We start from the raw sequence: 26,836 nt of genomic DNA on the forward strand, positions 1-26,836 counted from the left end.
ATGCCCCAGGATCAGGGGGCGCCCGCTTTCCCCCTGGCGGAGTCCCCTTGCGCTCTGGGTCCGGGATCGTCGTCGGAGTCGGGGCCCTGCCCGCCGCCGTCCCCGCGGCCCCGGGCCCCAGGCTGGGCGACCCCTCGACGGGGCGTCCCGGGTGCCGGCGGGTCTCGGAAGCTGGCCGAGGCGCGCAGCGGCCAGTACGGGCTGAACGTGCTGGTGGCCGGGCTGCTGCTGCTGCTGGCCTGGGCCGTGCACGCGTCGGGGGTGGGCAAGAGCGACCTGCTGTGCTTCCTGACGGCGCTCATGCTGCTGCAGCTGCTGTGGATGGCATGGTACGTGCGCCGCAGCGCCGCGCACCGCCGCCTCTTCCGCCTGCAGGACGCGCACGCGGGCGCGCGCTGGCTGCTCGGTGAGTGTCGCCCCCCCTCCCCCCCCCCCCCCCCCCCCCCCCGTCTAAGCCGGTCCGGTGCTGGCCCTTCGCGGCCCCTTCCTAATCCCTTTCCCTCTCCCCGCGCACAGCCCGCTTCCACGACGCGCGCCCCAGCCGAGCCCCCGCTGCGGGGCTTCCCGGCTTTGTCCATCCCCGCACGGATGCGGGTCACAGATCACCCCTTTTCAGGGTCTGCGCCCCCCTGCCCGGCCCCCTTTCTGCCCTCTCACCAGCTTCGAATCTCCAAGGCCACGCTCACCCCGCCCGCCCTCCCCAGGGATGGCTTTTTCCTCCACCCAGTTCTTGTTCCGGGCCACTTTCCTCCACCCCTCAACTGCGTCCTGGTGGCTGGTTCCTGTGAACCGCAGGAGGGGGCCCTGGGAGGGTCCACAGCATGAGGAATGGCAGGGGGCAGGCCGCTCGCTCTCCAGTCTGAGAGAGAAGCAGAGGGGAAGGAAGCAGCTTAAAGAGGAGGGTAAACAGAGGCCCCCATTGCACAGAAAGTAGGTGGAAGACAGTGTCCCAGCCGGGCTCCTCCATGGCCCCTGCTGTTACAGCTGAGTCTGAAGCTTTATTAGAGTGTGGTTCTCACTCTCTGACCCCCGATGTGATCTCATCTCACACGTAGACCCCCAATTCCCACAGGCCGGCTGGGCAGGGTCCCTGATGTGGGGGGCATCCAGCACTTTGTGCTTCCCCCACCCCCTGCAGAGGTGAAAAATCTCTGGGATCTTATCCCTCTGGCTCCTTGTATGAGGAGGGAGCTACCATCCTGGCCGAGGGCATTCTTCTGCCTGAACCGGCTCATCTTGTCTTTGGGAGACTGGATGGTCTCCGGGTGCCAGATTCCTGCCCTCAGCTGGCTTTGTGATTTAGGGAAGGGCGGCAGCGTACCAGACACCTCATCGTGCAGACACAGACGCAGACGAGTGAAATGCCACTTGGAGGGTGCCCTCAGGGGCCTCTGTCCTCCCTCCTTCCCCTCCCTCATTTCTGCTTCCACCCTCCTCCTCTCTCTCCCCTCCCAGTCCTTTCTCTCTTCCCTTCCTCCCTCCCTCCCTCCCTCCCTCCCTCCCTCCCTCCCTCCCTCCCTCCTTCCCTCCCTTCCTCCCTCTTTCTTTCTTTCTTTCTTTCTTTCTTTCTTTCTTTCTTTCTTTCTTTCTTTCACAGTAGGTGCTTACAGAATGGCTGCATAGATACCTTGCAAGTCATCCCAGTGGCTGGCACCCCCGTGGCTGGCAAGTGCCAAGGGGCCTGTGGCAGTGGGGGAAGGGGCGTTGTCCTAGAGGTCTCGGGGAACATCTGCACTTCTCCTCAGCACTGAACTGGGGCTCCTGAACTCCAGTGGAGTCCTATCCATCCCTTCCTGGCCATGGGTTGTGTTTATCGAGGAATTGAGAGCGAAGGGAAGTGCAGCCAGCTGGTAGAATTGAGATTTTCCTCAGAATCACAGCTGGACAGGCGGGTTTGGCCAGTGGGGCCGCTGGGAGACAGAGCCAGCCCCTGTGAAGCTCCAGGCAGTGAGGGTCTGCAGAGGTTTCTGGGCTTGGCTTCAGGGTGTGTGTGTGTGTTTGTGTGTGAGTGTGTGTGTGTGTGTGTGTGTGTGTGTGTGTCCATGAACAGCTCTATGAGAAGGACTGGGGATATAGTTTGAAGGGTGAGGGGTGGAGTGCCTGCCTGCATGTGTGAGGGCCGGGTTTGATCCCTGGCACCAACCCTACCAGCCTGGCCCCAAAGGCTGCCCAGTCCCACTCAGAGGTGCAACGTTGGGCTGGGCTCAGGTGTAAGGTGCCATCCTGCCTGCCGGGGCTCAGAGTCTGCTCAGGCGGACAGGTATCCAGAAGGAACAAGCTCCTACTCCATCCCCACCAGCGACAAGCAGAGTCCCTGAAGAGAGTCAGCCTGAAGAAGTCAGGGAAGGTTCCAGAAAAGAGGGCTTGTGCTGCCCCATTGCTCCTGCTTCCCCTCCCTTCCCGTGAGCTTCTTTTCATGGCTGTGCCGGGTCACCTGAAGGAGGAAGGCCGGCTGGCACCAGGCTTTGGGCAGCTGAATTCTCTTGGTGATGCTGAAATCCCGACTTGGTGTTTTCCCTTGGAAAAGAAGCCCTGAAACCAGCCAGCTAACCAAACCCAACTATATAAGTGAATAAATGCAACCCTCAAGCCTCTCTCATGTCTTAGGGCCCTCCTCCCCACTTCCTGGAAAAGAAGTGGCTCAGAACCATCCACCCGTTGAGCTGTGCGCGTTTGAGGCTGTCACGCTTCGTCCTCTAGGTTCTGTGTGACTTTGTTGGGAGCTCAGGGCAGTTTCCTGAAACCTTGTCTACTGGCCCACGTGCTTCCTTAACTGAGCTTAGCTCCTGTCCTCCGGCTCTGAGACCAGCTTCGCCCTCAGACAGGGTGGTGGTTCTGGAACACAGATACGATCACTTCCCTCTCCTTGACAACTTCCGTGGCTCTCCAGTACACAGAGAATAGAGCCCACATCTGAAGGTTGACTGTGGGTGCAAACTGACCTGGGTCTTATACACTTACCTGCACTCATTGGTGGATTCCAGCAAAACCAAAGCCCTCCTGTGGGGAGCCCCCAAACGTCACCTCACTGAGCCAGGTAATTCCTTCACACTGTCCTGCCCTGAGGCAGTGGAGCACTGAATCATTCATTCCACCATAACCATCCGTGTCTCTTCTTCCATGCCAGCAGCCACTCTGTGTGTTGCAGGTACTGAGTAACCTCCTGTGAAAGGCAGTGCCATCATGCCATGTATAGATGAGAAAACTGTAGCAGAGTTGAACCATATGCCCTGCAAACGTGAGGGTGCTCTTGGCTCTTATATTCTACAGCCCCCTCATTGCCTGCATTGTACTGACTGGATGCATGGATGGATGGATGGATAGAGAGTCACTATCGTATCCTGGGCTCTAGCCTGTCACTTACCATGTAAATAAGTGTCATTAAGCACTTGAAATCATGAAATTAATGGATGGATGTGTGGGTGAATGGATAAATTAATGGAGAGCTGGAAGGGTGGATGATGGATTGAAGAGTAGAAGGAAAGATGGATGGAAGGGGGAGAATGGATTGTTGGGTGGGTGGGTGCGTTTTTAGACATATGGAAGGGAAGATGTTGGAGGAATGGGCGAATGGAAAGATTGATGGAAGGGTGGATGGATGGGTGGGTGGGTGGGTTATAGTTAGATGGAAGGGTAGATGATGGATGGAAGAGTGCATGGACGATGGATGAATGGATGAGTGAATGATGCCAGATTCTCCAGGAAAGAGAAAGCCATTCTGGGAAGTTAACTTCAGTTTTACATAAGCAAGAATATCCCGGCACTGGCGCAGGCCAGTGACATGTGTATTTGGGGGATGGTGAACCGCCCAGTGCTCCATGTCCAGATGGAGCCCAGATGGCCGCCAATCATGAGACACTGGAAAACTTCTTGCCATAGGTGGGAGAAGTCCAACAAAGCAAGATTTTGCACCTGTAGGAGCCTAAACTTGGGGGGGGGGTCTCTCTGTGCCAGCACTAGGCATTTTAGGGCCAATCTCAAAGCATGTAGTTGGTAAACTTTGTCACTGTCTCTAGCACGTTAAACTGTTTCAGTGACTGAGGAATAACGATAATGATGATAATAGCATCCTGTTTATAGAATTTCTATTCTCCAGACACTGTTCTAGGTGCTTTCCAGTAAATGGCTTGTAAACTTTATATCCTATGAATTAAGCAGTGTTAGCTTTACAGATAAAGAAACTGAGGTAAAAAGAAGTGAAGTCGATGACTGAGGTCATCAAGTAATGAATAGTAGAAGTCAGAATTGGAAGCCAAGCAGTCAGTTATTAACCATTACACTCTACTTTACTTTCAGAGCAAACTTGATTTTTTTTGCCAATGTTTTAGACAAGGGACCTGGAGATAGCTCAAAGGGATAGAGTGTATGCTTGACCTGCTGGAACCCAGGGTTGGATCCCTGGCATAATGGTAGCTTGAGCACTTAGCTGGGAATAGACCCTTAGGACTGCTGGATTTGGACCCAAAACAAAAAAAATTCTATGAACATAAAAAAAGTATTATCTCTTTTGAACCATGCAAGGTGATATTACAAAGACAGGTTTGTTGGTTTTATATGATTTAATTGTTCTATGTTCAATTACTCATCCATCCATTCTTCCATTCACTCACTCATCTACCAACCATCTACCATTCACCTATCCAACCATCCATCATCCATCCATCCATTCATCATCTACCCACACCATCTGTTCATCATCTACCCATCCTATTCAGGCATCCATTTTGTACCCTCCATTATTCACTCCTTCTATTTCCCTTCCTATACTATTCCTCATTTACTCCTTGTTCCATCCACTCTCCAATCTTTTGCTCACTGTTCTTCTCTTTGCCCTTCATCGTTCTTAGTTATGAAGAGCCTCTTCTTGTTAATGGTTGCTTTCCTAAAGCCTTTTGTCAGACAAGTGGCTTTAGCCAAACAAACGTTGCTGATTCATTTCTCTCATGCTGTATGTGTATGTATGTTGTTGCTGAATTGTCACCCACTCAGAGACTCTTTTCTTTTTATCTCAGCTTTATTTAAACACTTTAGTTGACAAAGTTTTTTGTGATGAATTTGTTATGGGACTTCAATATCCTAATATCAACCCCACCACCACCGTCACCTTCCTTCCACCATTGTCCCTATTTCCCCAACCACCATTTAAGCAGGCCCCAAATAATTTATTTATATTGCTGCTACCACTGAACAATTAATGGAATTATAAAAAATGCTTCAGTAAAAGGAAATTTGTGAAAATTGTTATATCTCACCATGGTGGCATGAAGTCTTTGTTTGAGGTTTTACTAAGCTGTTGTTGCTAGTTGAGGCTTTTGTTTTAATGTTTTTGTTAATCGAGCTTAGTTGGCTTCTACATTACATTCCCATCCAACCGGGTGTGCTCCTACTGGGATGTTAGTATTGTAGAGTTTGGAGATGTCATGAAGCCACAAATGAGGACACATGCTCCAGAAAATCAAGAATACTTAACAGGGTAGTGATCTTATATGGTCGAGGTGGTGGAGTGTGGGTGGGGCTTTTTGGGGTTCCAGAATTAGGAGTATGTGTGTTTGGGGGTAGGTTGCCCACCCCCACTCTGAGAAGTCCTGGAGTTCTCAGCCAAAAATCCCAGTGTACGTGAAATTTTCGGCAGTTTGGCATCTCAGAGAGTTCTTTCCGAACACCTTTCATCAACCCCATGCCCTTCCCTTCTTCACATTTTGTAATGCCCTTAATACTTTCTGGTATTGACTTTATTCTGATTAATGAATTTTTCTCCCCAAGGGAAGGTATTTTATTGCCTTTTTTAAATGAGTTGCTTGAATCATATCTTGTCTTCAAAAAACAGCTGTTGAGATGATTATTTTTGGTTGTTCATTTTATTATTGTTTATTAGCAGCACCTAACTGTACGAGGGACTTATTCCTGACTCTGTGCCCACGGACCATTCATGGCTGGCTCAGGCTGATCATGTGGGGTGTCAGGGATTGAAGCCGAGTGTATGGGTGGATGGGTGGATGGATAGATGCACAGGTGCATGCATGGATGGATAGATGGATAGATGATGGACAGGTAGATGGGTGGACGGATGGATGGGTGGATGGGTGTGTGGATAGGTGGGTGTATGAATGGATGAATACGAGGATGGGTAAATGAGTGGATCACTGGGTTAATGGATGAGGCAGTGAATGGGTACATGACAGATGATAAATGTGTATATGGATGGAGGAAATGAATGGTTGGGTCGGTGGGTTAATGAATGGAAGTGTTGGTAGATGAGTGGAGAAATAGATGAATGAGTGGATGGATTGATGGGTGGGGAAGAAGGGACCTCAGGAATATGAGAAGGAATATGAGGTATTTGTCATAACTTGAAATGTGAAAGACATAATAGATGTTTTTTCAAAGTGGGTTCCAGACTATCAGCCCCATCCAGGAACTTGTTATAGATGCAGATTTGGGGTTCCCACCATAGACCTATTGAATCAGAAACTCTGGGGCTGCAGAGTCTAGCAAATTGTTTTCCCCCAAGCCCTCTAGACAATTCTGATGTGCACACAAGACTGAGGATCATCACCAAGACCAGCCTCACTTTATAGATGGACAAGCTGAGGCAAGGGGCAGGAAAGTGACTTGTCCCAACCCAGACATTTAGTCTGGTGGTCAGTAGTCCAGCCAGATCTCAAATCCAGGTCTCTGCAGCCCCACCCTGTGTTCTCTGCCACCCTAACCAGCTGTCCCACCTGTCCTTGCTGTTTCTCTTTGTAATTAAAATGATCCATGCATTTGTCAAGTCATTTCAAAGCACTGGGATCAAATCTCCACTCTTATAAAGTCTCTGAATTCACTGGCATTTTCCCAGCACCCCCCACACCCCCCAAAAAGGTGACTTAGAGTTGTTTCCATGAGGCTGTGAGCAGTGGAAGGGAGCCAGGCGGTTGCATTACTTTTCACTGGAGGCTGCTTAGGCCAGGGCTGTAAGGTTATAGCCCCATGTTCAGGCACCCGCCCCTCTCTCTCTCCTTCGCTAATGCACGCAACAAATGATCCAGTTTCCTCCGGTAGGAGAGACTGTGTGAATGGTCGTCACTGCTGTCTGGGAAGAGCAATTAGGAACGTTGATGTGGATCAGGTGTCTGTGATCATTATTATGCACGGCCACACGCTACTTCTTAATGCGTGTCTATATTCCTTTTCTGTGTTTTTACTCTGTTCCCTTTTTTGGGGGGTTAGGGGATTTATTTATTTTTTTACCAAAACCATGCTGGATGTTTCCTCTCCAGGAATTCTTCCCCTCTGCGTGACTCCGGGCCTGGCCTTTCATGGCCACGTCTGTAGACTCCCAGTCATTAGAAAAATGCAACTTAGGCAACTATGTGCATGTGTGGGTATCTAGGAGCGTGCAGGGAATTCTGAGATTGACTACCCAAACTTTGCTCTCCAGAGAGGAGGGTTTGGGGTTAGAACAATGACAGAACAATCTTAGGTGATTAGGTTTTTTTTAGAGCTTCAATTGATTCAAACCCAACTTGGTGGATCATCTGTCAGACCCTCAGATGGGCACAATGATGAGAGGATATACAAGCTGCCTTCTAGCTTTCACTTGTTTGGTCCGAAGTATTGACTGTACAAGAGAGAACAGTTTATATGTTGTGTAGTCAATACTGTTGACCAGGTAAGAAATAGAAAGTATTTTATATTGTATAAGAGGGTGTAGTGTATAAGATATTTTAATATGTCTTGAAATGTATGATTGATTGATTTATTTAAACTTTATTTTAGTTTTAATTGGGGGCCCATGCCCAACAGAGATCAGGGCTTAATTCTGGCTCTGTTCTCAGGGATTACTCCTGGTGGGGCTCAGGGTACTCTATGGGGTGCAGGTTGGAGGCGTGCAAGACAAGCACCCTCCCCACTGTACAATATCTTTGGCCCTCCTGTGGTTTATTTTTATTTTTAATTTAAATTTTTTTGGTTTCGGGGGTCACACCTTGTGATGCTCGGGGGTTACTCCTGGCTTTGCAGTCAGGAATTACTCCTGGTGGTGCTCGGGGAGATCATATGGGATGCCGGAGATTGAACCCAGGCCAGCCGTGTGCAAGGAAAACACCTTCCCTGATGTACTATCGCTCCAGCTCCATGTTTTTAATTGTAATAAACTAGACACAACATGAGATCGAGCCTCAGTGGTCTGACCAACACCAAACTGCCTCGGGAATGCTCTCATGTAGAGCGCTAAAACTCTGCCCCACTCCCTGCATCCACCGCTGCCGCTGCAGGCTGTCCCCTGCAGCCCCTCCCCTGCCATTCTCCTTTTTGTCCTTGAATTTGACCACTCTGGCACTTTGCATAAGTGGAACCATGAACATGGGTCCTTTTGTGTCTGACTGCATCCGGTATCCTGTCCTGGGGTTCACTTCTTCTTGGCAAGGGCTTGGGGTTTAAAGGTGCTTTCTTCCTAGAGCTAAAGACAAATCCAAGGGCAGGGAGAAGCCACATTTTGTGCATTCGTTCTTTTAATCACAGGCACCGGATTTGCTTCCATTTGGTGGTTGGAAATAATGTCCTGAACATGGGTGTACAAACTGCTCCTACACTGGCCCCCACCCCGTTTTTCAATTCTATAAGGGGCACACCAGAAATGGAATTGCAGGAGTATGCAAGAATAGCGTCTGCTTTTCTTTTCTCTTTTTTATAACTTTATTTAAACAATGTGGTGACAGAGTTGTTCATAATATGGTTGTTTCGGCCATTCAGTGTTTCAGCACCAGGCCTGCCACCGATGGAACCTTCCCTCCACCATTGTCCCAGTTTCCCATCCACCGCAAAGCCTGCCCCCTTAGCAGAAACAAAATCATTTATTTCTTATTGCTTGTTGCAGCAAAATGGTAGATGAAATTATAAAAATATAGTTCAGTAAAAGAAAATTTGTGAAAATCGTCATGTCTCACATGGGGTCATCAAAGTCTTTGAGGATTTTCTGCAGTTCGTTGCTGGTTGAGCCTGTGTTACTGGTTTAATTTAATGAACGCAATTGGCTTCTATGTTACTTTGCCATGTGATCTGCTGTACTCCTACTGGGCTGTCAGAATTTGGAGGTGTTGCTGGCTGTATATATGGCTGTGTTCTCCAGAAGCTGTAGAAATAGAATTTTCCTACAACTTGGCATCACTTGAGATTGGTCGTAAAGCTGTTGTGAAGCTGGGACGTTTATGTACTGGAGGCTGCGGTGTGGGGGTGTCTGTGGGGCTTCCAGCAGCATGGTGGTAGGAGACCACCCCACCCTAACTCTTTGAAGCCCCAGAGTTTTCAACCCAAAGGTTGGTACACCTGAGAGTTTCATCAGCTTGGCGTCTCGGCTGAGATCAGTCTATAGTTTCTGCTTTTCTGAGGAAATCTCATTCTGTGTCCTATGATGGCTGCTGGATTTGATGTTGCCATCAGCAGGGAGCTAACCAGCTCTAACCTTAACCTGACACTAACCCTAGCCTTGGCCTTAGCCTGGCCCTAACCCTAACAGTAGGGTTTTCCAGTCTCCCGTCCCTGCTACATAATTGCATCCTCTTATGTGGCCTCCTCTCTCTTCCTCTTTCTCCTCTGTCTGCCCTTCCCTTTCACGCAGCTGTCATCCTGAAGGTTGTGGTTTATGTTTGTGTGTGGTTTGTTTCCCTCCTGATTAGTGGCCTTGAGCCTCTCTTCATATGATAATCATTATTTGATTATCTTCTTTGGAGAAATGTTTCTTCGAGTTCTTTGGTCAGTTGAAATTTTATTTTTGGGTCTAGAATGGGTATTTTGGGGAGTACAGTGGGTAGGGCATTTGCTTTGCACATGGCCAATCTGGGTTTAATCCTGGCACCCCTTATGGTCCCCTGAGCCCTGCAGGAGTGATTCTTGAGCAGAGCCAGGAGTGAATCCTAAGCACTGCTCAGTGTGGCACTAAAACAGAGAGAATAAATTTTTAGCTTTTTTTGTGGTCTTTTGCATGCCAGGCATGCACTTCACTGCTGAGCCATGCCCCCCCTCAGTTTCTTTTTTGGGGATGGGGTTTGGGCCCTCCCTGGCAGTGCTCAGGGACTTTTCCTTCCTGTGTGCTCTGGGCTCATTCCTGGAGGTGCTCAAGGGACCATATATGGTACCAGGGAGCAAGTCGTGGTCAGCTGCAAGCAAGACAAGCACCTTACCCCTTCTAATCTCTCTGTCTACCCCACACATTTCTTCACTGGACACTTTTGTTGTTCAGTTGTCCTTTGTATAGTTCAGCTCTATTAGTGCTTTAAGTAATTTTAAATATTTTCCCTTATTATGTGCATGGGTAGGATCCTCTGATGCACACATTATTTTTCCTTTCTCATGTATCCCAAATAATCTATTTTTCCTTTTGTTGCTTATGCTTTTGGAGTCATCCCATGTTGCCAAATGCAGTGTTTGTAAAGAAACGCTGAGGCTTCTTCTTATATTTCTTCAGAGAATCATACCTCCCCAGGATGTGCCTTTCCTCTTTGACTCTTCCATTTCCTCTTCTCTAGCATGGCAGGTTGGGGGCAGACTCACGCTGTGTCCTGTGCCTGGCATCCTCCCACTGCCCATGCGTGGGAGTAATGGACCCAGAGCCCTTGGCACAGTCCTCAGGCTGCCGTGAGGGTGTAACAGACTAGGTGCACACGTGACCCCAGAGTGCACTGTGGGTTCTGCATGGGTGCCTGCTGGTGACCCCCTGCTCTCCTGCAGGCAGCATCACCTTGTTTGCAGCCATCACCGTCGTCCTGGGGTGCCTGAAGATCGGCTACTTCGTTGGCTTCTCGGAGTGTTTGTCGGCCACCGAGGGTGTGTTCCCAGTCACCCACGCTGTGCACACGCTGTTACAGGTCAGTCGAGCTGCTGTTTGGTCGGGCTGTCTGTTCCTGGGGGGCCCAGCTGCCAGGTGGGGGGCAGTGTGAGGTGAGTGGGTGGGCTAGGCACCCCGGATGGTCTATGTGGGAGTCCTGGGGAAGGAGGTTGGAACCCTGCAACTAAAAACAAACCTGTATCAGATAATATGTGCCTATGTGATATAATATGTGATAAATCTATAATCTATAATTAATATATAACACATATGATAAAAATAGTTTTGCAATGTGTGTTTATTTAAATAGATTCTAAAAATGAATTTTAAAATAAAATATGTTTATGTACTATATTACGAATGATATATAAAACTTTAATATGAATGCCCAAGACCACATAATTTGTAGATGGCGATATATTTCATATTATTGTAACATATAAAAGTTTAAGATACAACTTGCAGAATATGAAAATAGAATCAGTCTCTATACAATGTGACTTTACTCGAGAAAATGCTTCGTAAGCTGCGGCTCACTCTTGCCTTGCTCAGGACAGTTCAGGTCCACCAATGGGGCAGCTGGCCTCATTGTTCATTTGAGAACATTTTTATGACCTGGGGCCCCTCCAGCTGCACGGGCCTTTGGAACGAACAATGTGTGATTTCCCCTTTGTGGATTAGAATCGTTTAGAAAAGTGTGAGACTCTTTTTCACAGTCTCGATCAGCTGAGTATGGCTCAGAAGATCCCCAGCACTGGAGGATATGCTGGGTGAAATCAGAAAGAAAAGGATAGCAAGGAATGACCTCACTCATCGTGGATCTAAAGAGGCACAGCAAGGTGGCAACAAAGGCAGCGTAATGGGAGAACTGATCGTACAGTTGAGTTAGTGGGAGGTTGAAAAGTCGGGTCTTGGAGGGAGGTGAGTACACTGGTGATTGTATGGTGTTGGAAGTAAGTGCATGGAAAGCCACCGATAACAGTATCCTCTGTCAATCACAGAACCTCTATCAAAAATCTATTTTTAAAAAGTAGTATATAAAAAAGGGCTGGAGCGATAGCATAGCAGTAGGGTGTTTGCCTTGTACACGGCCGACTCGGCCGACCCAGGTTCAATTCCTCCAACCCTCTCATAGAGCCCAGCAAGCTACTGAGAGTATCCAGCCCACACGGCAAATCCTGGTAAGCTCCCCGTGACGTATTCGATATGCCAAATACAGTAACAAGTCTCACAATGGAGACGTTACTGGGCTCGCTTGAGCAAATTTATGAACAATGGGAGGACAGTGCAGTGCTATATATATATATATATTTATATACACATATAAAATTATATCATTGCATAATAAAATATTATATAATATGTCATCTATATCATGTAAATCTAATTCCTTATACTATAAAATGCATATACTTTATATACACATACTTGCTTTTTCCCATGCCTGGTGATGCTCAGGGGTTTTTCCTGGCTCTGTGCTCAGGGATCACTCTGGGTGCTGCTTGGGAAAACCATTGGGATGCTGGGGATCGAACTGCATTGGCTACATGCAAGGCTAGTGCCCTCCCCACTGTCCTCTCTGGCCCCCGGCACACACGTATTTTATTTATAGGTGTGATTTGAGTCTATTGCTTTGAGCCAGGAGCTTCTCTGAGAGGATCCTAGAAGAACCTTGGCCACCTTTGAGCAAAGCCCCCTGAGGGACTCCGAGCTGAGTGTTTATGACTGAGTTGGAGCAGTGATTGTCTGAGTCTAGTCACACTTGCATACCATGTGCTTGTCACTCCTCTTGCTGTGAAGTGTTTGTGGCAAGCGAGTCCACAAGCGTGGGTGGGTCGTGACTGGAGGCCAGGGGGAACCTGGATACCCCAGAACTGCAGCCCAGACCTGGTCCTCCTGAGTCACTGGAGGTCGGTGACCTCTGGGCTCCTGGAGGTCCAGGAATATCTCTGGGCTCCTGGAGGACCTTTGCCCAGCACCACCACTTGTGTTTGGCCCGCATGGCATCCCCTCTGGCCCCAGCAGCTCTGGGGGCTCCAGGGGGCTTCCAGAGGTAGAACCTGTCACCTGACATGAGGCTTCTCCAGAGGATGATGCAGGTGAGGTCAGAAGCAGTTTTTTAAAGTTGTTGTTGCTCTTTTGTTTGGGGGCCACACCAGGCAGTGCTCAGGGGACCCTCCAGGGTGCTGGCATCAAAGCAGGGTCGCCCCAGGCAGGCAGGTGCTGCAGCCCTTGGCTCTGTCTCTGGCTCCTCAGAGGCAGCTCCCTGGGGATGAGTCTAAGGGCTCCCTGTACCATAAAGAGCCGCCGTGGGCTACAGTGAGCGCTCTCCCATGCCCTGACTGGGTAATCACAAAATAAATAAGAGAGCGGCAGTGGTGAGGCAGCAGCATGATCTCTCTTGCCTGCCACGAGCGTTCGGTGGCCGAGAGCTGCTTCCCCATCCTAGTCTTTGGCTGCTGCCAGCGGATGCATGAGGGAGAGAACAGGGCTGCCAGGCTGGTTGGTGAGCAGTCGCCATTCATTCCATTCTCCCCACACATCTGTTCCGGTCTCACGCTGCCCCTCACTCCTGTTTCTGCCTGTCCCCCATCCCAGTCTCTCCACGTGCTCCGTCTCACCATCCAGGTCTAACCATCCACCACCAAGCATTGCAGGTAGCAACTACACCTAGGTCAGGTAGCACAATCAACATACGAAAGCCCTTCCTTCCGGGGAAGCTCACTAAGACAAGACAAAGTCTCCTATAGCCAGGAAATCTGCTCAGGGGCCAAATAACATCTAGGGGTGTGTTTCTCCTTTCCTTAATCCAGCAACCATCTTAGATTTACTTACTTATTTACTTCTAAATAATCTTTCTAGTCACTTTGTATGGACACAGTCAGAGATATCTTAAGCTTGTAGGTTGTCTCTCCTGGGGACATCTCGCTAGATCCCAGACTACAGTGCTCAGGCCAGGTTCACTGTCACTGTCACTGTCCTCCCGTTGTTCATCGATTTGCTCGAGCGGGCCCAGTTAGTCTTTTCTAACCCTAGCAGGGTCCTAATCCAGTTGTTACTCTTTGGATCATGACAGAATTTGTTCATGACCCTGCTCTTAATTTATAGTTAAGTATTATGGCACTTGGCTTGGCCCATTTCGGTGTCAGGGTAGCTCACAGCTTGCCCTGGGTTCATCCAGTCCCTCGTCGGGACCCTGCTTTTGGGGTGCTAGGAACTAAGGGTAACTGAGGCTTAAGTAGAGAAAACAGATGCCTAGGAGTGAATATTATTTAGAGTCAATTAATTTCCAAGTTACACAAGCACAGCATTAACTGTCTTCCTGTGTCTATAACAAAAAGGACTTTGCTCTGAAGTAAACTATGCAAAAGGACATGAGGGAAGGAGAAAAGCAATATTTCCCTTACAAATCCGAATCCAGAGGTTTCTGAGGAATTTAACTTTACAAGTCACAGGTACTACTTAGGGGAAATAGGTGATTAACGGGTAGAGAAAGCAGAGCACAGAGAAGTTAAAGGTAAACACAGAGGAAGGGAGTGCCTCGGGAGCACTGTGAATGGGTGCAATCCAACAAACCCGAGCTCCCTGCTGCCAGGGAGAAAGGACAAACTCATGTTATCCTTCAATGACCACCCTTGGCCTCGAGTTCAGGGAGAAGGAAATAAAGACTGGAGGGGAGGGGAGAGGCAGCGGGAGCCAGGTCAAGAGATGAAGCTACAAAGGTGGCCTTAAGGAAGGATGGCCTAATATCCAGACCACCGAGTCACCAACACTGAAATCTAGACACTCGACCGCTAGCAGTGGAACTTAGAAAGGGGCCTGTCAGGAGAACGAGCTGAGGGGGGCTAGATGTGGGCAGGAAGGACCCTGGGCACCTGGTGGAGGGCAGCTGACGCCGGTGGTGGGGTTGGGACTGCGGTATTGTATGTCCAAAACTCAACTGTAAGTGACTTTGCAAACCACAGGGCTTTAATAAAATAAAATACGTGGATGGAAACGTACCAGCCTCAGGGAGAGTTGGTGACCCACACGAGGACCTCATGAAGTTGACCCCTCCCAGGCAGCTCCCTGTGCCACCCCTGGTTCAGGGTGGAGAACATGCCCAGGGGCTCCCAACCTGAAGGCTCAGGAGAATCCAGGCTGGTGGCTGTCCATTGCCAGCCTCGTGCGCCCCGTCCCTGTGCTGCTGCTCAGGACACATGGGCAGGGCCTGGACCCCAGGGTCGCTGCTGCCCCGAGACACATGGCTTGGCAAGAATGGGAGGTCATGAACCCTCGCTCCCCGCACCTCCCTCTGCGCTGGTGCAGCCACTGGGGTGCAGGCGAGCGCATGTGTCTGCTGATGCGTCTCCCCTTCTCCCCCCTTTCTTTCTTCTAGGTCTACTTCCTCTGGGGCCACGCCAAGGACATCATCCAGTCTTTCAAAACCCTGGAGAGGTAAAGGAGTCACGGGGAGTTGCTGTGTGCGATGCAGCTTGTGTGTTTAGATGCCAACAAACCTTGGGTCATGCATTTGAATATGGGTGGGGGGTGCCACACCTGGTGGAGCTCGGTGCTGACTCCTGGCTCTGTGCTTGGGGGTCACTCCTTGTAGTCCTCAGGGCTGACTCCTGGCTCTGTGCTCAGGGGTCAATCCTGGCTGGGCTCATGTGTCACACGCCACATGTGTCACTTAGAATCGAACGCAGATCAGCCATGTGGGCTACACACTTGAGACCCACTCTCTGCTCCTCCCCCGGGGGGCCAGGAGAGGCCTCCTCTGTCCTGGGCTTCCTCCCGGCTGCCCCCCAGTACCTGGGTGAGCTGTATGCCCTTGGACGCTGCAGTCACAGATGCAGCTCCTGCCCGCTCCTCGGTTTTCTTATCTGTGAAGTGGACATGCTGGCTCATGCTGGACATTCAGCGGACCGCACAAAGCCATTGCTGTAAGTTTGTGCCAGGCGTCAAGCCCTCAGTGACCTTGGGTCTGCCTGTCTCTGGGTTGTCGTGAAGAACCCGGGTGAAACTCTGGAGCCCAGAGACAGCCATCGCCTCACGCAAGGCCCGCAGATCGGGGGATGGTGTTTCTCTATCGAAAGTCCCCTCATCAGATGTAGGGGGCAGAGCAAGCCCCAGTGTCCCTTTAAAGCAGCTACTGTCAGGACAAAGTAAGAGCCCAGTATATCTCTTTGGGAGGCCCAGAGCTGCCAGAGCCTCCCTGGGCTGAATGACTCCGGTGAGCTGTTGCCATGGAAATAGCCTTTTCCACCCTGGTCTGTGAGGCAGCTCAGCTCCCGCCAGCACCAGTCACCGCCGACCGCTGTGCTGTGCACAAAGTCTGTCTCCGAGATGGCTGCGGTGATGGTGCCCAGCCAGGGGTCCCCAGGAGAGACACAGCCCCCAGTGTCCTTGGCAGCGAAGGGCTGATTCAAGCTGATCCTGCCTCTCCACTTGTTACTGTGAAGTCACTCCCCCCCACACACACACATATATATCCCCACTGTCATTCCCTGCCAGGCCCGAGGACATTGCTGCCCCCTGAACCCCTCCTGCACCAAACTGTGCCCTGGCACCCACAGGCGCATCCCTCCAGCCTCTCCTCTCCCCAGGGTGTGGTTTCAGGCAATGGAAACACCACCAGCATCGGCGAGAGGTCACGCCCATCTTTCTTGTGGGCTGAGGTTCCGCCCTGAGGCAGTGACTCGCTCCCTCTGTCTGGGGAGTCCCAGGGACCAGAGCCACCTGCAGACAGCTGTGGTTGGCGCGGGCGCCAGCTCTGGGGCTCCCCTGGGCTCACACCAGGCCAGCCGGACCTGGCAGGAGGAGAAGAAAGGGCAGCCGCCCGCACGGGAGCTGGCTGGCTGGAGCCAACTGCATTGTCTGCTGTTTGTCAAAGGCCCGTACAATGCCGCCCCCGCCCCCCCGTCTGGGTGAACCCCTGGCACGCAGATGGGCAAACAGCTGACTCAGATGCTGGGGGAAGGGCTGGCAGGGGGGGGGGTGCCTGCTCTTGCTTAGAGGGAGCTGTGCTGCTTCCTCTGGGTGCTGTCCTGCACAGAGGAGGGCTCGGTCACGGACCTGCCTGGTGCTCTAGGGAGGAGGGGCAGGGCGCTCTGGAGTGCCAGACTGGACAGTGGAATGACAACTTTGTCTCAGCAGTGTCCTCGCCTTGGTTCACGCGTCCACCTTGTGCTCCATCCTGTTGGCCTTCTCAGGAGGCGGCCTGTCACGGCAGCCAGGGTGGGACTCTGGTCTCAGACCCCATTAGCCCTGCTGCTTGCTCAGTGCCTCATGGTCCCTGAATTTTGCTCCTGTGTGACTCTGGGCGAATCGCCAGTCATGCTGGAGATGCCTGCAGTTTGAGAACATCCCCGCAGAGCAGGCTCTTTCTCTGTTGGCACACTGCCAGGCCAAGCTGCCTGGGGTTTCAGGGCTGCCTCGTGGTCACAAAGTTGCTGCCACAACTCCGGACTCTATTTCTGTCTCCCAGGCTGGAAAGGAAAAGGCAGGTGGGGTGGAGGGGTGGGAGAGGGACAGTGAGTAGGCACTTTTCATTCTTTTCAAGCTTTGCAGTAGTGTCCATTAGACTTCACTCCAATCCACGGACCAGAACAGTCATGCCTAGTTGCAAAGGAGGCTGGGATAGCAGATCTCTGGCTGGCTTCGGGATCTTCAGAAGTAAGCAGAGGGTGGATGGTGGTCACCGGGCCCTGTCCCTAGCACTCAGGACTGGCCCGTCTCTCCCCAGCCCTAAGTCCTCTTTCACCTTCCTCCTTGTGGCCCTTCCTCTGGAAGAATGGCGCTGGGGTTAGCTTTCGCACACTTGGTCCCTTATTTGCGGGGAATTTCTGTTCCTTTCTTTCTGCTTCCAAGACTCAGGTTCTTTTTGTCCTGCAGACAATGAGTTGAGTGTCAGTTTCAGGAGACAGGCTGAGCACCAAGACAGTGGTTTCCAAAGATCCCTGGCGCTGGGCCCTTCCCAGGCAGGCAGAGACCCACCCAGAGCCAGTTGGAACCAGCATCCCTCCGCTGAGAGGGAGGCCTGTGCATGTGTGAACATGCGTGTAACGTGTGTGCCTCGGAGCTGTGCCAGGACCTTTCTTCCCCGGGTGTGTTTCCAGGTTTGGGGTGATCCACTCGGTGTTCACCAACCTGCTGCTGTGGGCCAACGGGGTCCTGAACGAATCCAAGCACCAGCTCAACGAACACAAGGAGCGGCTCCTCACGCTGGGCTTCGGCAATGTCACCATCGGTGAGTGCGGGGCCTGCCAGAACATTCTAGAACCCCCAGAGACAGCACGTGTGGAGAGAACGCCCACCCCACCCTCTGCTGTTTGGGCCACGCTCAGGTGCCTCAGCACCTGGGCAAAGCGCGACTTTATCAGTCAGGTGGGAGGAAGGTCCCCGGCCCCCAGGGCCACAGCGGGTGCCCCTCTGTGGTGGGAAGGCAGGTCTGTCTGTCTTTCCAGTCACTCTTCCGTTACTGGCCCCTGTCAGCCAAGACTGAAGCCGAATCCTGGCGTCTGGGGCGGGCTGTCCTCATTTGTCTCCAGCTGAGCCTTTCCCTCTGTCCACTTGCGCACAGTGCAGGCCCCTCCTCCTCCCTCCTGGCTTTGGCCCGGGCACCCGGGAAGCCCCGCTTGCTCCCTTCCGTGCTGCCCCTTCTGAGGTAGAGCACTTGAGAGGAGTGTGAGGATGAGGGACACTCAGGCACAGGCTGCTGGCGTCTCAGGCGTGGAGTTGCTTCCCGTCACTCACAAGCTGTGTGGCTTCTGGAAACTGCTAGACCTCGGGGAGCCTCCCTGCTGTCATTTGTACATGAGAAGTCCTGAGTCCCAGCCACGACGGCTGATGCCTCTGTGGCAGATGCCAGGGCAGGCTCCCCCTCACCTGCGGGCTGGGGATGACAAGGAGTGTGGGGGGGGACAAACCACCCCCTATATTTCTCTATCCCCATTGGGAGGTCCTTCTTACTTTGGGCACCTTCATCTCCTCCTTGGCATCAAGAACAGAAACAGCGACAGTAAGAACAGCTTGTCCTCAGCCCTTTGCATGCCCTGACGCTCTGGGTGGGGTAAGGGGTGCATTCAGGTCTTGCTGGGTTGGTTTCATGCCAAGCATGAAACCAGGGTGCGGTGGAGAAATGAAGACACGGGCCGAGTGGCCACAGCGTGCCTGTGGGTGAGCCAGAGTCCGGCCTAGGACAGAGAGGTCTGTGACATGGTGGGATTTGACCCATTTACGCGAAGGGTCACTCCCGCCCCGCAGTCTCAACTCTGATCTCGGCCCCTTTCCGTGGCTGGATGGAGTGACGAGTGACGGGGGCACCTGCCCCCACTGAGGACGCCGCTGCGTTCTGCAGAAAGGAGGGGCATTTCAGCGACCATGAGCCCTTATATCTGATTTGACGACTGTGGTCTGCGACTCAGAAATAAGGACTTTGCAGAGGAACCCCCCACGCTGGCGTCCCCGGAAGTGCCGGCATTTCCCGAGCGTGCTGTTTGTTCAGTCTGATATAGTCTTGTTTTTATCCCCCCTGGCCTCCCAGCAGGCAGTGCAGGTTTCCAGTTGTGGTGCTGGGGCATACATGTTTGGGTCTGTGTAGACACAGACTGTGTAGTGAGACTCTCACCAGAGCAGAGACACTCAGATTTAAGTGTCTGAGGACAAAAATAAGTTGGTTCTTATTTTTCCCATTGTTCTAGTAACAGGACCATTTCCCCATATCTTTAAAACTCAGATTGTGTCTGGTTTCATTCCATTTTCTCCTATTCTGTTCGTTTACAATTCCATTCTGTTAGAAAAACAAACAGTGACTACAACCCTCCCCATTGGTGTCCCGACTGAGTATGGGTGTGCTATGCACTGAAAAATACTGTTTATTCAGTATTTTGGTTCTTATTTTTGGGAGGACCTAAATGTACCAGTCGCCCCACCCAGAGCGTTGGAGTGTGCAAAGGGCTGAGGACAAAAATAAGTTGGTTCTTATTTTTCCCATCGTTCTAGTAACAGGACCATTTCCCTGTATCTTTAAAACTCAGATTAGTTATCCTCTTTATTGGTCATTTGATTGTGTGGAGGCTGTGACATTCACTAGACGATTTCTTTTTTTCTATTTTGGTCTTTGGGCCACACCAAGTATTGCTCGGGGCTTCCTTCTGGCTCTGCACTGAGGAATTACTCCTGGCACTGCCAAACAGGATGCTGGTGATCAAACCCAGGTCGGATCAAACCCAGGTCAGATTGTGCAAGGCAGACGCTCTCTCTTGCTCTAGTTCCTCATGAAACAATTTCTGCAAGGTCACAGGTTTATTTTTTTTCAATTTTATATATTTCATTTTCATCAATTAGCTCACAATAGTTCCTTGCCGATAATATTCAAAGACCAACCCCCCCCCAGCACCCGAGGCCACATGTTTATAAAGATAAAGGTGCTTCTCTTGATCTGTTTCCGTGTCTGTCTCACTCTCTGTGTTTCTGTCTGTCGCTCACACTCTCTCTCACAACCTACATACACTCTCACACACAGTTTTACCTGCTGCTTTGATTACGCGTTTGTTTTTGGACTCTGTCCAAATCTGCTTCTAGATTTAAGCAGAATCCGGTGTGCTTGTGTGTGTGTGTGTGTGCGTTTGTGTGTGTGTGTGGGGGGGGGGGGGGGACAGGCATGCTCCCGCCTTAACCTGGCACGCTGCTCCCTGTCACTTCTGCCTCAGTGAAGCTGGGTGAGCAAAGACGTGGCAGAGTTTTGTTTTGCTTTTTAGTTAACAAATCCATGTGCGGTTTTTGGTGTCGGTTTTTGGGTCAGACCCAGCGGTGCTCAGGGCTTCCTCCTGGCTCTGTGCTCAGGGATCACTACTGGTGGGGTTCGGGAAACAAATGTGCTGCTGGAAGGTGAACTCAGGTCAGCCGCGACGCACTCGGCTCCGACCCTTGTCACCTGCATTTTCTTCCGCCAGAAAGGATCACCATTGTTCACATCTCATGTATGTTTGTTATCCAGTTCTTTCCCTCTGTGTGTCTGGCTGTCCTTCCCTGTCTCCATCTGTCTCTCCCACCTTTACTTCTCCATCTGTCTATCCAGGCTCCAGTTACCTAGTGGCCATCCCTCTGTGATTTATCTGCCAATCATCTACAGATCTAAAATTTGTAAAAATGGCTCACTCTTCCTTGGTCATCTTCTTTTATTCAATTATTTCTGGGGGAGGTCACACTCAGAGGTGCTCAGGGCTCACTCCTGGCTCTGCACTCAGGAATCCTTCCTGGCGGTGCCTGGAGGACCCTATGGGATGGAGGAGATAGAACCCGGGTTGGCCATGTGCAAGGCGAGCACCCTCCTCTCTGTCCTATCACCCCGTCCCCTTATTCAACAATTTCTCGTGAGCTGTTATGACTCAGTGTCCACGATACTGTTGACAATGGCGGTGCAAGATTCCGGGTCTGGGCCAAATGCGATTCCTGTGGCTGATCCGTTTCTGGGCTGTGCACTCAGGAGTGACGTCACACACACTAGTCGGGGAGGGAGCGGAGCTTTCGCAGGAACCCACCTGGGGTCTTTCCCGCTTCTGACGAGCCAAGCTAACGCCCCTGCTTCTGCCCTCTTGCACCGCCAGTCCTCGACGACCACACGCCTCCCTGCAACTGCAGCCCCCCAGCCCTGTGCTCAGCCGTGTCCCACGGCATCTACTACCTCTACCCCTTCAACATCGAGTACCAGATCCTGGCGTCCACCATGCTCTACGTGCTGTGGAAGAACATCGGGCGCCAAGGGGACGCCTCCCGCCACGGGAAGCTCCGCTTCAGGCTCCGCGGGGTGGCAGTGGGTTCACTGCTGGGCCTGGGTGCGCTGGCCGCCACCATCGGCGTGGTGGTGCTCTACCTCGTCCACATAGGCCGCTCGCAGAGCAGGAGCGAGGCGGCACTTGTCATGTTCTACCTCTACGCCATCGCCCTGCTCGTGCTCATGGGCGCCGCCGGCCTGCTGGGCCTTCGCATCTACCAGGTGGAGGAAGCGGCGCTGGATGAGTCCAGGAACCCTGCCCGCAAGCTGGACGCTGACTTGCTGGTGGGCACTGCCTCGGGGTCCTGGCTTCTGTCCTGGGGCTCCATCCTGGCCATGCTCTGCGCTGAGGCCTGCCCTCCACACACTTGGTACAACCTGCCCTACTCCATCCTGGTGATCGCCGAGAAGTACATCCAGAATGTGTTCATCATCGAGTCCGCCTACCGCGAGCCGACCAGGCTGTCCGAGGCCATCCGCACGCTGCGGGTGGTCACCGTGTGTGGCCCCAAGACCCCGGCCGCCGGCTCCTCTGGGTTCCCCAGCCTCGAGGTGGCCTCGGCCATCAACAGGAGTCCGCCCCTGGGAGAAGGTGGTGGTGATGGCAAGGGGCCCGAGGAGAGGCACTGGCCCCGCGCTCCCTGCCTGGCCCGCTGCCCCCGTTTCCTGGATGGCGACGCCAAGAGGAGGCTCCTGCGGAACATTGCAGCCTTCCTGTTCCTTGGCAACATTTCGGTAACCTGCAACCTCCCCTCCTTCTGGGTGCTATTTTATTAATAAATAATTCGGGCCACACCTGGCGGTGCTCAGGGCTTCCTTCTGGATCCTCCGAGGACCAGACGAGATGCTGGGGATCAAACCTAAGTCAGATGTGTGCAAGGTCAATGCCCTGCCCGCTGTCCTGTCACTTGGGCCCCTTCCATCAGTGCCTGGGTCAGTGTGTGGTTAGTGGGCATCCTCAGTGTCGCCTGATGCCAGAGATCCCTTGGGCCACATGGTCCCTTGAGGATTGCTGGGGTATACTGCAGGCCTTGAGCATCACAGTGAACTGGGCCCCCTGGATTGACTCTCCATCTCTAAAGCTGAGTCAGCGGAGGGGCCCCTCGCCTTCTGAGCACAGTTTCCAAGGAATCAGTAGTCGTGGCCCTTTGCCAATCAGGGTGAGAGCAGCCAGTGGGCCCAGAGATTAAGGCAATAAGACGGAAGCGGATGCTTAGGCACAAGCTTCTGCTCTCAAACCCCCGGGGCTCTGTCTGTACTGAGGCTGGGATGTGGCTCAGGTGGCCTTTGTTGGTGAGGTCAGGGTTTGGTACCTGGCAATGCAGACCCAGAAGGAGAGGTCCAGGGGGCGCTCAGAGGGCTGGGCAGGGGCCAGGGCCCTGGAGTTGACCCTTGGCAGTCCCGGTGAGCACTGTTAGGGAGTAGGCCCTAAGTGCTGCCCTGGCTCAGACCCCCACAGCTAAAACCTAAGAATAAAATAGGAAATGTGTAGTGAGGGAGGTCAGAGAGCCTCAGATACAGTGAGGGACGGGCTCTGAGAGGGATGCCCGGGGAAGGATCTGGACAAGGCCAGCGCGAGCCGAAGCTCCATTCGCGTTTCGAGGACTTTGAACTGCAAACCGGGGAAGGCGCTACCACATCCGTCTTTGGCCTCGAGGTGTTTGATTCTCAGGCGGGGATCCTGGACCACACACCTCACACCAGGCAGCCCTTCCCGACGACCATTCTGTGCGTGCGTGTGTGTGTGTGTGTGTACAGGTGTGCACATGTGCGTGTGCGTATGTGTGCACGTGCGTGTGTGCGTGTGTGTTGGGGACAGGGAGGCATGGGTGCACAGCCAGCCAGGTGGGAGCAGCCGCTGATGGAGGGGAGGGAGGGCGTACAGCCTTCCCGCCACAGATGTCAGGCTGGCTGACAGGACTCGGACACAGAGAACCAGGTAGAGGCCCCCCTCCCTTCGGCCCGGAAAGTGAGGAGAGCTGGTGCTTGTCTTTAGTGGTGGTTGAAAACGAAGAAGCAACTTGCCCTTGGAGCCTTCTAGCAGCATGCAAGAGACGGCAATCAAGTGCTCTTACCCTCGCCCCGGGATCCTGTCCCAGTGTGGTGGGTGTCTCTGCTCCAGGCTAATGCCCCACCTCCTGTTGGGGTGAGACAGGCCGTTTTCAGGACTTCGCTGGTGGCTGTGGGCAAGAGTCACTCGCTGGGGCCACAAACTGAGGGTTTCACACCAGTCAACTATGGATCGTCAGTCGCACATTGTCAGTTGTGGCTATTAAGTACGCCTGTCGATCACACAATGTGTGACTGTCCGTCAAGCGCACCTGCCAGTTCTGTCTTGGCAATGACATGTAGTCGATCAGGACTTGTCAGTTGCGCTTTGGGAGTTACACCTGCCACTCACACCTGTCTGCCAGGTACACCTGTCAATTATACCTGTCTGCCAGGTACACCTGTTAATCACACCTGTCTACCAGGTACACCTGCCAGTTACATGTGGTCAGTTATGCCTTGCCAATTATAAACCATCAGTTAAGCCTTATCGGTTCCTACCCTGGCCCTCACAGCTCCTCTCGGATCCCCAGCCAGTAGCGTTTCCTCAGCCGGTCTCAAATCCTGTGAGCTCAGCTCGGACGTGGCACCCCATGCCTTGTCCATCTTGTCAGAAGTGAGTCCTTGGGTTCAGCCCAGCTCGAGGGGGAGGGTCCCCAGGAAGGGACCTAGGGAGGGAGATGGGACCTCTGGTGCCAGCACCCCTCGCTTGCAGAGCCTGGATATGAGAAGGTGGCGGGAGTGTGGGATGCAGGATAGCTCCCAGGAGCCCCACAATTCCAGGGGAAGAGGGGGTGGCAGAGGAACCACAGAGACAGAGGGGGCCATGACTGCACAGGTCCCAGCACAAGTGGCAGGTCGTGAGTCACAGAGCTCTCCTGGAGCCTGGGGACAGTTAGCAGTCCTGACTCACAGATGGGGAAACTGAGGCAGGAAGGAACTCGAAGGGACTCAGAGGTCTGTGTGGTTACGACGGTGTGCGACAAGCCCACCTTGGGCTGCAAAGCATCTTCTGTCTCCTTGTGTCTGGCGGACGTGGACAGGAGCAGAGCTGCGTGTCTAAGTCCCAGAAAAGCTGGAAAGAAGGCCCCCGAGGCTGCTGATGCGTAGGGGACCCACCCTGTGTGCAAGCACTGGGGACTGGCTGAACAAGAGGGAGTGTCTGCCTCGATAGGTTAGATCCCAGAGGACTGCCTGGAAGGGATGATGTTTCATGACTTGGAGCAAGGCAGGGTCTTGAAGCAGGCAAGCATAGAGTGCCAGAGAGAGGAGCAGAGGCATGAGAGAAAGGCTCACTGGGGGCTTTTGAAGCATTGAGGGGCTGGGGAAAGGGTGTGGGGGGGACTGGAACTTGGGGAAGGGTGTTGCTCATTGGGTCCCTCCAGAAGGCTGTTGGGGGCTTCAGGCAGTGGCAAATAGCCACTAGTGAGCCGTGGCATGTGCTTTACCAGGATGAGCTGATGGAAAGTGCCCGTTCAAGCCAGCGTGGGAAGCAAGTGGCCAAGTGGAGGCACTGCAACGGGCGTGCAATGTGGGGTGTCTGAGGTCGGGGGGCTCGCAAAGTGCTCGTGGGGGGGGGGCGCGACCCGGGCCTGGAGGTTAGACTCGCTGACGCTGCCTGCCAGTGTCCTGGCCGGCTGTGGCTGCTGAGGCCGTCTGCTCTTCTCTTGCAGCTGTGGATCCCCCCGGCGTTCGGCTGCCGCCCCGAGTATGACAACGGGCTGGAGGAGGTGGTCTTCGGCTTCGAGCCCTGGATCATCGTGGTGAACCTGGCCATGCCATTCTCCATCTTCTACCGCATGCACGCTGCCGCCTCGCTCTTTGAGGTCTACTGTAAGATATAGTCTGGGCGCACTGCCGAGACGGGTGGGCAGCTGGGCTTGCCCACCTGGGAGCGGGCATCTTGGGAAAATATAGCCTCAGTGAGCAGGACTGCCTTTTGTTGGCGAGGATGGTTTCCCCACGGGCTGAGTGCAAATAGGTCTGAAGGAGACGGAGCTGGCAGGTCCCTCCGGGCCGCGTCATTCTCTGAGATGTCCATGCTCCAACGTCCTACAGGAACCCACAGCTGCAGAGAAGCCCCCCACCCCCACCCTCCCTCTGGGCTGGCCAATCCCCGAGTCCTCTCTGCCGTTCTTAGAAATGGTTTACTGTTCTCAGGGGGACCTAGGCCCACGCCCAGGGCCATCTGCCCGTTGCCACCTTCCGGCCCTGCACGTCTTCCCAGAGCTGATGTGATCACCCTTAGTCTTCCCTGAGCGTTTCTGGGTGTCTGCTTTGCTTTGGGGAACAGAGTTGTTTTTTCCCGCTGGAGGGGAGATTCAGGTGCACTGTTTCTCTCTTGCTCTGCACTGATGTCTTTCGTCCTGGTAACGGAAGTCCTGCACTCGCCCCCTGGGCTACCTCTCCAGCTTGCTTTATTTCAAATATACACAAACAAAGCATGGAAAATTTGGATCTTTCAGAAGAGTCTGGAGGAGAGGAAAAAAATCACCTAGAAAATGCCATGGTGTGTCTGACAGTTATCTTCATTTATTTTTAATTAAAAATGATTTTTTTTAGTCTCAGTCATTTCTCAGAAGAGTTTTGGGACCATATGCGGCGTGCTCGGGGTTCCTCCTGGCTGGGTGCTCAGCGGGTGGATCTCTGGCCGCCTGCATGCAAAGCATTGCTCAGCCCCGAGCCACTTAGGAATGCTTGGTAGCCATTCTGGTGTCTGGCTGGGAAGTTGTTTTTTTTATTTCTGGACAGCATGATTTGCAATTTTACAAAATTTTCAATGATTGGTTCCCAAATACAACATTCCAACCCTCCACCCCCACCTCCACCCATGGTCTCCGTGTCTTCCCTACTTCTGCCCACCTTTCTCTGCACACACCCCTTCCTCACCCCCCACTGCCTGGTCAGCTCAGTTCTTCCATCAGTTCTTAGATTCTGATGCTTTTCTTGGCCTTTTCTTGTTCCGCTACTGTGCCTCCTTATATCCTGCACACGAGAGGGATCGTTCTGGACCCCTCTCTCTCCTTCTGATGACACACAGCAGAGCAGACCCCAGTTCCACGCATGTAGGGGGAAATTGCATGGCTTTTTAAAAAGATGAGTCAATGTTTTGTGCCTATGCACCATCGTTGCTTTATCTGCACATCTCTTCTTGGACACTTAGACTGTTTCAAGATTCGGGCCCTCAGAATTGGGCTGCAGTGAGCACAGGTGTGCAGAAG

General features: G+C 52.6%; 1 protein-coding gene across 1 annotated transcript; it reads left to right on the top strand.

The window, feature by feature from the left end:
• OTOP1 (otopetrin 1) lies at positions 1-25,459 on the top strand. The gene is made up of 6 exons (XM_056132702.1): positions 1-406; positions 10,711-10,847; positions 15,186-15,244; positions 17,908-18,038; positions 21,400-22,301; positions 25,289-25,459. Exons 1-6 carry the CDS (start codon positions 1-3, stop codon positions 25,457-25,459), a joined length of 1,806 nt encoding a protein of 601 aa, XP_055988677.1.
• Positions 25,460-26,836: the final 1,377 nt, after the last annotated feature.

This window comes from Sorex fumeus, unplaced genomic scaffold (assembly GCF_029834395.1).
Source record: "Sorex fumeus unplaced genomic scaffold, SorFum_2.1 ptg000095l, whole genome shotgun sequence".
Lineage (NCBI taxonomy): Eukaryota > Metazoa > Chordata > Mammalia > Eulipotyphla > Soricidae > Sorex > Sorex fumeus.